Source organism: Triticum dicoccoides, chromosome 4B (genome assembly GCF_002162155.2).
Source record: "Triticum dicoccoides isolate Atlit2015 ecotype Zavitan chromosome 4B, WEW_v2.0, whole genome shotgun sequence".
Lineage (NCBI taxonomy): Eukaryota > Viridiplantae > Streptophyta > Magnoliopsida > Poales > Poaceae > Triticum > Triticum dicoccoides.
In genome coordinates this window covers 70,558,509-70,569,081 of record NC_041387.1, presented here as the reverse complement: position 1 = coordinate 70,569,081, position 10,573 = coordinate 70,558,509, and the positions used below count along the sequence as shown (strand labels likewise).

At 42.5% G+C, this 10,573-nt stretch overlaps 1 protein-coding gene across 1 annotated transcript in view; it reads left to right on the top strand.

The window, feature by feature from the left end:
• LOC119292518 overlaps window positions 1–7,716 on the top strand; it is a 10,801-nt gene extending 3,085 nt beyond the window's left edge. The window contains exons 3-4 of the mRNA XM_037571332.1: window positions 4,258–4,401; window positions 7,348–7,716. Of these exons, the coding sequence (XP_037427229.1) occupies window positions 4,258–4,401; window positions 7,348–7,716 (513 nt within the window). The remainder of the gene's footprint in view (window positions 1–4,257; window positions 4,402–7,347) is intronic.
• The last annotated feature ends 2,857 nt before the right edge of the window (window positions 7,717–10,573 follow it).

The window sequence follows — 10,573 nt, the reverse complement described above, 5'->3', positions numbered from 1 at the left end:
TACTCATTGCTTTGGAGATATGCAGAGGAAGTAAGACATAGCAATCCAGGGTCATCTTTCTATCTGAACCTAGAGAATGGCCTATTTAGTACTTGCTACTTAAGTTTGGCAGCTTGTAAAATAGGTTGGCTGAAGGGCTGCAGGCCAATCATTTGTATTGATGGCACGTTCATAAAGACAAAGTATGGTGGCCAATTACTCACTGCAGTTGGTATTGATGGCAATGACTCAATTTATCCTATTGCAATGGCAGTGGTGGAGACAGAATGTTATGCATCTTGGAACTGGTTCCTTTGTACACTGAAGCAAGACCTCAACATAATTAACACAAGCACAATCACTATCATGAGTGACAAACAGAAGGTAAATCACTGTTAATGTTCAGTTACTGTTCATGTTCAGTTACTGCTCATGTTCAGTTACTGTTCATGTTAGTGCTAGTGTTGCAATTCAGTTACTGTAAATCATTGTTACTGTTAAAGTTCATACAAACTAAGATATAACTGGTTTCCTCTATTAGGGGCTAATCAAGGCTGTAAATGAGCAGTTCTGTGACTCAGAGCATAGGTTTTGTGTGAGACACTTATACCAAAACTTGCATTCAGTGCACAAAGGTGAGACAATAAGACAACAAGTGTGGGCTTGTGCCAAATCCACTACACCAACCATGTTTGAACTAAACATGGAGAAACTGAAGCAAGATAACCCAGAATCTTATGCTTGGTTGGAAGATAAAGCACCAAATCAATGGTCAAGGGCTTTTTTTCGTGAGCTTCCTAAATGTGACATTCTATTGAACAACACATGTGAAGTTTTCAACAGGTAACTGAATGTTGTTCTTACTTAATTGCCTGTCTTACTTAATAGTCTGTCTTACTTAATTGCCTGTCTATAACTGCAATAACTGAGTATTGTTCTTACTGAATTCCACTAGGTACATACTAGAAGCTAGAGAACTACCTGTGTTGTCCATGTTGGAGAGGATAAAATCACAGTTAATGCACAGGCATATGTCAAAGAAAAAAGAAGCTACTCAAAAATGGACAGGCAATCTAACTCCCAAAATCAGAGACAAATTAAGAAAAAATATAGAGTTGTCTGCCAATTGTCATCTTGAGGAGTCAGGCATGGGTGTCTTTGGTGTTTTGTCCAATGACAAGCAATACATAGTCGAGTTAAATATGCATACATGTACTTGCAGAAGGTGGCAACTCACAGGTGTTCCCTGCAGCCATGCATGTGCATGTTGCAGACATGAAAGGATTAAACCTGAAACCATGGTTTCTTCTTGTTACACTGTGGAAACATACTGTCTAGCTTATGGGGTACAGATATATCCAACTAGAGATAAAGATGAGTGGGCTGCTGTATCTGCAACACCTATTTTACCACCACTATATGAGAGAAGAGCTGGAAGGAGAAGGAAGAACAGAAGGCAGCAACCTGAGGAGAGTGAAGATGGCACCAAACTAAGCAGGCATGGTGCTATTATGCATTGTGGTTACTACAAAGAAGCTGGTCATAACAGAAGTGGCTGCTCAAAGTTGAAAGCTGCTGTAATAAGAGAAGTGGGTGGGGATGATGAGGAACAAGCTGAGCAAGTTCCAGAGCAAACTGAGCATGTTCCAGAGCAGCCTGAGCAAGTTCCAGAGCAGCCTGAGCAAGTTCCAGAGCCAAATGATCTAGTTAGATCAAAAAGTTCTAGAGGAAGGAAGAGAAAGCCCACTGACAAAATGAATGAACTAGTACAGCAGCTGATGGAAAAGGCAAAGAAAAAGAAGTCCAAAATGGTTATTGATGAGAATGGAGATGTTGACTTTCCAGTAATATTAACTGTGAGTTCTACTTTTTCTACTTACTAAAAGAAAATTAATTAAATCCTTTACTTACATAGTGTTTGTTGATGTTGTCAGCATATTCAACATAGAACTATGAGGCCACATTTGGACCCAACACAAGTACAAGACAGCATGGTACATATTTTATCACATGAGGTACTTATAAAACAGTTGGTGAAATAATTCGTTTCACAAATGACATGAACTAACATATGGTGAAATTGACCATGTCCTCATCTTATTTATTTATGTGTTTAGGGGCCAGCACAAGGAGTACCTGTTTCTAGGATGCACCGAATTCCAGATGAAAGTGCATTTGTTACTGAGCTTAGGGCCAACATTCCAAATGAACCAGCACACACAACACAAAGAGCAAGAGGAGCAAGAGGGGCAAGAGGAAGAAGAGAAGCAAGAGGAGCAAGAGGTGGGTCAGTGGCAGCAGGAAGAGGACCAGCACATGGACATGAACCAGACCAACCAAGAAGAAGAGGAAGAACAAATTCTACAAGAGGGAAAAGGAAAAGAAAAACTAGGGGAATGGAGTGGCTCTTACTTGGGGAAGGAACAAGTAGAACTGGACATGTGTAAGAGGAAGCCCAAGATGAGTTCCAGGTCACCCAGAAGATTGAGATGCCTTATGTTCTCATGAACTAGTAGTACTAAGTAGTATCAAGTGCACAGGTGCTACAATTTCATTTTGTTGTAGTATGAAGTGGCTACTAATTGAACTTCTGTAGTGTTATGTACTGGTCTTTTGGTGGATACGAAACTCTGCTGAACTACTACTTAAACTGTGGCTGAAATTATGGACCGATCTTCTACATATTTGCAATCATATATGTACAGCATACTTTTGCACACATGAAACAAAATCAGCAAATTCACATAAGCGACAACAGTTGTAACAGACAACATTCAGGATTATAACATCAAACTGACAGTAACAAACTAACAACACGACACGACAAGTTCACATTCAACATTACAGACCGACAAATTCAAATGAAAACACCAAACTACTGATCATCGCTTAAGCTGTGCCATATTGTCCAGGGCCAATGCCATCTATCTTGCCGCGCCAGGTGGTGAAAGTATGCTTCCGGGTAAGGTCTTCATCTTCATCAGGGAGATATTCTACAGCCAAGCCTTCAGTTAGCAATGGGCCACGATCAACGACCTCTTTGACATGCATAATCACTGGAAATTCTACGGTTGCACGCTCTGTGGGAGAATTTGGAGCCGGCGGTGAATGTGCGTTCTCGTCGTCGGAGTCTGGCTTCCATGGCCCCGTAGGAGGTGCAGGAACAGCCACGGTGAGCACCTTTGGCACACCTGAAGGGTTGCGCAGCCACGCGGTCACCAGCAACACCCACTTGTCGGTGGCCGGGAGCATGTCAATGAGCTCGCCGTCGACACCGGCGAGCACCAGGTTGACGGTGTGTGGATCCCAAGCCTCCTCCGGCAACCCCTCCAAACTCAGCAACGTCTTGTACTTGAGCTCCCCCGGCTTGCCACGCGAGAAGCTTGACCAGCGCTGAAAAGAAATCCTGCTGCCACAACAACGAAGCTGCTCCGACGCGTGCACCACACGAGTGCAATCATCTGTCGACTCGAAGCGAACGAAAAAATGGAATGGTGGGCAAGTGACCTCCACCTTGGTTGTCGTCCGTCGGACAGCACAGTGAGACTCCATCGCCGCCGCTAGTGCCTCCGACGTCACCACGCTCCGCGGCTGTCCAATGATGGTGGCGTACAGGACACAGCCATAGAAATCTCCCTCGAGAGCCGCCATGCCAGCAGTGCGAGCGATGACAACCCGCCCACACTCCGACCGCAACTCCGGCTCGCCCCGCTGCCACACCTCTTGAGGAAACAAACGTGAGTCCCGGATGCGAGGCCATGCCACAGCGGGCGCCGGAGACCTGCCATCGCGGACGCCGGCGACGACGCGGCTGGCCAGTGCCACGCTCTCCGAGCTGCCGCCTGCCATACTGTCCGCCATGATGATGGCGGCACCACGGCTACTTCCGGCGAGGGAGGAGGAACAACTCCAGCCAGGAAAGCCGCCACCGCTCGAGCTCTCGCTGCCGTCACCACCGCCGCCGCCCATCTGCCGCCGCCGTAGGTGTGAGAGGAGAGACGAGAACTAGGGATTTGGTTTCGATTTGGGAACTATGGTTCGATTCGGTTATAAATCTACAGAGATTGCAATACGACCCTCAAACAATATCACGAAGGACTTTTTTGCAAAAGTACTGAGAAAACCGGGCGTCGGCGCGGTTCAGCTGGCGCGTGTGACTTGATTGCACCCGCAATGCAAGTTCTGTGACGGGTTCTTCCGGTTTGCAAGTTGTGTGACTAAAGTGCACCCGCAGTGCAAGTTCATAGACCGCCAGTGCTATTTACTCCAAGCCATAAGGGCAAGCAAGTGTGCAAGTCCTCAAACTCAGACTCCGGGATGGCGGTGTCGTCAATATCGACCGAATCTGATCTAGCTCAGTTCAAGGAGTTTGACACGAGGGCAGTGAGGTTTCGGACTGAGAGAAAAAGGTTGCACCAGCCTGTGATCCTTAGGATGGGACGGTGACCGACTTAGCTAGGATATGGTGTTGTAGATTTCAGAGGAAGAAGAAGAGATGTTGTCGCATCACAGAGCTAATTTGCTTCAACAATTTGCAATAGACAAGAGATGACCGGGTAACAGTCTCCATCTTTTGGAGGCATATGCACATTTAATTTCGTTGTTTCGGCAAAAACTCTGAACCAAGAACACAATTGATTCAGAATTTCAGCCACACAATTGATTCAGAATTTCAGCGACGTTCGTAAGTACTATAAGTATGCCAAAATAACAAATCACTGGACTTTTCTGCAATGAAGCTATAAACAGCAGAAATATGAATTGCGTGAATTACCCCATGAATATTCGTAGCCGTTTACTGAAGTACTGAACCAAATGGAGTAAGGGCGTGTTCGGTAGTTGCCCACGGCTACAAAATCCTCAACTCCAGCGCTCAACTCCACCAGCCAGCTTCCCACGTGAACTCCTGGAGCGATGGATCTGTTCGGTGCGGCAGCTTCTGGGAGCTAGCGATCGGCCAGGCTAAAAGGCTAGAAAGTGCATATTTGGCCTGTTTGGAGTGGGCTGACAGCCCAAGCGGCTTGTAAAAGAGCTATTTTTTAAATAATATATATTTTAACTAATTTTCATAAATATTACACTGGATAATTTTTTTTTTCAAATAATACACCGTCGGCCCGCTGCAGGCCGACTGGGGCTAGTTGGCCCACAGCAGGCCGATTGGATTCCAATCGGCCTACAGCTGGCCGACTGGCCCCTGTCGGCCCACTGTGGGAGCTAATTGGCTCGCTGTGGGCTAATTGTTTTTGCAAAAAAATAGGCATAAAAAATATATGTTTAAAAAAATGTTAATCATGTAATTAAAAATTGTTAAACATGTATGAAAAATGTTCCTGATGTATACAAAAAATGTACAATATATATGCAAAAAAGTTGACTAAAAATATGTTTTAAAAAGTGTTAATCATGTATTTAAAAATTGATAAATGTGTGTATAAAAATGTTCCTTATCTATACAAAAAATATAGAATGTGTATGAAAAAAAGTTGACACCAAAAAAAAGTTTGAAAAAAATGTTAATCATGTATTTGAGAAAATGTTCAACGAGTACACAAAAATGTTTCATGTATTGGAATGAAAGGTTAAACGTGTATAAAAAAATGTTCCAGCTCCGGATCCGGTATGGGAGCATCACGGACCTAAGTATGATTGGTTGCTCTTTTTGTATGGAACTAGAACATTTTTTTCAAACATATTTTTTTGGTGTCAACTTTTTTCATACACATTCTATATTTTTTGTATAGATAAGGAACATTTTTTATACACACATTTAACAATTTTTAATCATGTATTTGAAAAAATGTCAACTTTTCAAACATATTTTTCAAACATATTTTTTTGGTGTCAACTTTTTTTCATACACATTCTATATTTTTTGTATAAATAAGGAACATTTTTTATACACACATTTAACAATTTTTAAATACATGCTTGACACTTTTTAAAACATATTTTTTATGTCAAGTTTTTTGCATATATATTGTACATTTTTTGTATACATCAGGAACATTTTTTTATACACGTTTAACATTTTTAATTACATGATTAACATTTTTTTAAGCATATATTTTTTATGCCTACTTTTTTTGCAAAAATAATTAGCCCACAGCGAGCCAATTAGCTCCAGTCGGCCCACAGTGGGCCGACAGGACGCAATCAGCCCGCAGTGGGCCGACAGGGGCCAGTCGGCCAGCTGTAGGCCGACTGGAATCCAATCGGCCTGCTGTGGGCCGACTAGGCCCAGTCGGCCTGCAGCGGGCCGACGGTGTATTATTTTTAATTTTTTTTATCAAGCGTAATATTTATGAAAATTAATAAAAAATGTATTATTTTAAAAAAAATAGCTGTAAAAGAGGCATGGGCTATAGGCCGGTTGGGTGGGTGGCTGTGAAAGAGGCGCTCGTAGTTGTTTACTCTGTTCGCTCGTGGTTGTTTCCTCGTACCGGTTCGATAAAGTCACTTGGCGGTGGCAGTCGGCCATAAAACCTGCTAACTCCAGCTTCTTCGTTTTCTGAGAGTAGCAAATACCCAGCTCCACGACTCCGGCAATTTTGCACGTAACTAATAGCCAGCTTCTCACTCCAATAACCATGATTTGAAACGTTCGGCTCCGCTCCCGACTTGGAGTCGAGGAGTTGAGGAGCTGGAGAGCTCCCGAACACGCCCAAGTTGAGAACTAGAATCGGTCCCTGTAATTCAACTTGCAGCAGTAGCAACTACGAACAAGATAGAGTGAAACTAAACCAACGGGCCATCAATTGCGAGGCTACACCGCTGCTAGTTTGCCACATATCCCCCTCATTTCTTATACGATGGTCATTGCGTTGTATTGTCGACCCTTCGCATAGAGCCTAGTAAGCGAGCACTGAACTGGGCCGGCCCATTTTTAATAGCGGGTGAGCGGTAAATCCAGTTATGGGAACCTTCTGGAAGGTTCTTGACCAGTTTTGGGAATCTTCTAGAAGGTTCCTCAATCGATTTTTTTTACTGGTTAAGACTGAAGGTGTAGCCCACTGAGCTCACGGGGCTGAAAGAGGCTATGTCCTGATGCCACTCATTTCCAAAATTTAGTCCAAAACAGCCTCCGTAGCCTGCAGTTTGGTGTCTCTACCGTGCAAACAGGGGAAACTCTTTGCTCAGGATGTGAGTGTGACTTCCTCAGTACTGCTAGGTTGCACCATGCTCTCTTTGCATTCCATTATATATATCCAGTTGATGGATGTACGAATAGTAATAGGTGAGAGGAAATAGAGTAGAAGCAAGTAGTTGAGACATTAAGACTAGTTTCTAAGAAGCAGTACTACACTAGTTGTGCACTTCAAGACAGACGAAAAAGCTTCACCAATCTGCACATCTTTGCTGAACCAGGTTCATGAGATGCACCGAGTTTACCATGTTCAGAAACAAGTGATGAGGGAGATGCAGATAGCTGGGCTGAACCAGGCTCACACTGAGAGGAAACATAAACTCGAGGTCTCGCGCGACGGCAAGGCTACCGACCGTCAGCAACTCTACAACTGCACCCCTGCCTCTGCAACAAAATGCAACCTTGAGCTCACCCTAGCAACCGAGAGCAGCAGAAGCCACAAGGGCAAGCAAGTGGGCAAGTCCTCAAACTCAGACCCCGGGATGGCGGTGTCGTCAACATCGACCGAACCTGATCTGGCTCAGCTCAGGGAGTTTGACACGAGGGCAATGAGGTTTCAGACTGAGAGCAAAAGTTGCACCAGCCTGTGATCCTTAGGATGGCAAGGTGACTGACTTAGCTAGGATTTGGTGTTGTAGATTTCAGAGAAAGAAGAAGCAGAGATGTTGTCACATCACAGAGCTAATTTGCTTCAACCATTTGCAATAGACAAGAGATGACCGCGTAACAGTCTCCATCTTTCGGAGGCAACTGCACATTTAATTTAGTTGTTTCGGCAAAAACTCTGAACCAAGAACACAATTGATTCAGAATTTCAGCCACACAATTGATTCAGAATTTCGGCGACTCATAAGTACTATAAGTATGCCAAAATGTTCATATGCAAAAATAACAAATCACTGGACTTTTCTGCAATGAAGCTATAAACAGCAGAGATCTGAATTGCATGAATTACCCCATGAATATTCGTAGCCGTTTACTCAACCAAGCGGAGTAAGTTGAGAACTACCATCGGTCCCTGTGATCTAACTTGCAGCAATAGCAACTAAGAACAAGATACAGTGAAACTAAATCGACGGGCCATCAGTTGCAACATAAATCCGCCCAGTGATAAATTATCTACCCAGTCAACACAGTCGCACAGCTGCATCAATCACAATATCCCTCGCCAGCAGCAGCAGCAGAACCAAAGAACACACAATACGGGGAAGAAAAAAAAATGGATGGATGGAAGGAGAGCTCACCTTTGCTGGCTGGCAGCAGTCGGCGGCGTTGCTAGAGAAGGTGTGAAACTGGAATGCGTCCATGCGGCATGCGGCGAGCGGAACCGGCGGCTGCCGACGGCGGCGGGGCTCGCCAGATGGGGTGGACTGCTCTTTCCATCGAGTGAGTTTGACCCAGAGAAGGGCCCCGTGGATTCGGCCCAAATAGTGTAGCGGACTGTTCCCGCTCTTCTCGTTTTTTTTCTTGGTTTTTCTTTTCTTACTTCTTTTTTTCTTTTTTCTTCGGCTTCTTTGTTTCCTTATTCCGTTTCCATCTGTTTTTTTTCGTTTATTTCTTCATTTTTAACAGATTTCTATATTTTTTACACATTTTCTATTTTCCTAATAGATGATTACATTTTTTTCAAATATATGTTTTGATGTCTATTTTTAAATAATTTTTTTGTATACACATAATTTTTTTTAAATACTGTGAGTACAGTTAATTTTTAATACAATTTAAACCATATTTGTATTTATAATATTTTGAAAAATATGAAATAACAATAAACCAACCAAAAAAATATAAATGCTAAGTTGGCCAGCCCATTTAGGGCATCCTTGAGGCAAGGGCATCATTCATCTCGCATAAACCAATACATACAAGATTCTAAAAGAAACAAGACATATCCCCCTCATTTCTTATACGATGCTCATTGTGTTGTGTTGTCGACCCTTCGCATATAGCCTAGTACTGATAAGACTAGCACTCCATGCTCCACGTGAGGTTAAGTAATTTATGATGTGGGCGGTTTATGAGTCAGCGTTAGAGATACCTTACTCGTGCTGAAGACCCTCTCTAGTGTAGTTGTGTACTGGCTGACAGCGTACAACTACGCACATGAGAGGAAGGGGAGCAGAACATGAAAGAGGCGCATGCGGCAGGTACCAAAACAGGACGACATCAACCACACACTACACAAGTCTTGTACGAGTGCAACACTCTAGCCTAGCGAGGATTTAAAAGTTGAGACTTGGCACATACGCCCTGCACACCAAGGATTCCAAATCCTTGGCGTTGGCTAGTTGTAACACATTCAGTTAGGATATTTGATGTACTGCAACTCGAGATCGTGCTTAACTAGGAAGGGCATGGATACACATTGGGCAGCTACATTTAGAGCATCTCTACCTCTTATCTTCCCCCCTCCTCCAAAAAAACTTAACAAATTTTAAAATGTTCATGTTAGTGTAACAAGTGTGCTTGACACTTTTCATGCAAAACAGGAAAGCGATGCTTCGTATATGAAAAAAAAACATTTACCGTTTGATTTTTTTTGTAAATGCTTAAGCTTTTGCCTTTAAAATTTGCAGGTAGCATTTTGGTGTGACAATGTACATCTATTTTTTAATATTTGTAAAATATATTTGTGACGCGCAAGAGCATATGCTCCCTAGAGACAAAGTTGGATTTCCATAGTTTTTTGCATGTAGACTTTTTCCCCGAATTCTTAACTCCTCAAAAACACAAATTTGCATAAATAGGCACCTGAAAAACATAAATTGGAACTAATTTAATAACTTATTGGTTTATAAAACATACTGCCTCATTATAAACATAAAAGTACCTTAATTAAACTACGGTGCACTTCGCACAGATAAAGCCAAAAAGACATGGAGATGTTGAGAGGCTTGAGGCTTTGGGAAGCTTTGGGCAGATAAGGCTCCACTAGGAGCAAGAGTATTAAACCATTTCTTAGCGTCACCCTTTAATGAGAGATGAAACTACTTAAGAATGTAATAGTAACGACTTTTTCCTCATGAGCAAATTGGGTGGCAATATCATTTAATTTGGTAAGGTGTGCTATAACAGTTTCAGTTTCATAACCATGAAAAGGATTAGATTTGACCAAAGTAATTAATTCAGGATCGATAGAGAATTCATAATCTCTATAGGTAACAAAGATATGAGACGTTGCAAACTTAAGATCATATTTCATCATCTCTATCATTACAAGCAAGAATTTCTCTAGCTGTCTCCCCATCTATAACATAACCATCACGTATCTTAGGCATTTCAACTATTGTAGGAGAGCTAGGCATTATAGGTGAATCATAATTTTCATCAGTTTCAACATTCTCAATTTCTTTAGCTTTAGCAATTTGTTCATCAAGAAATTTACCTAGTGGCACAGTATTATCAAGCAAAGTACTAGCATCATGACAAGTTTCATCTATAGCAGAA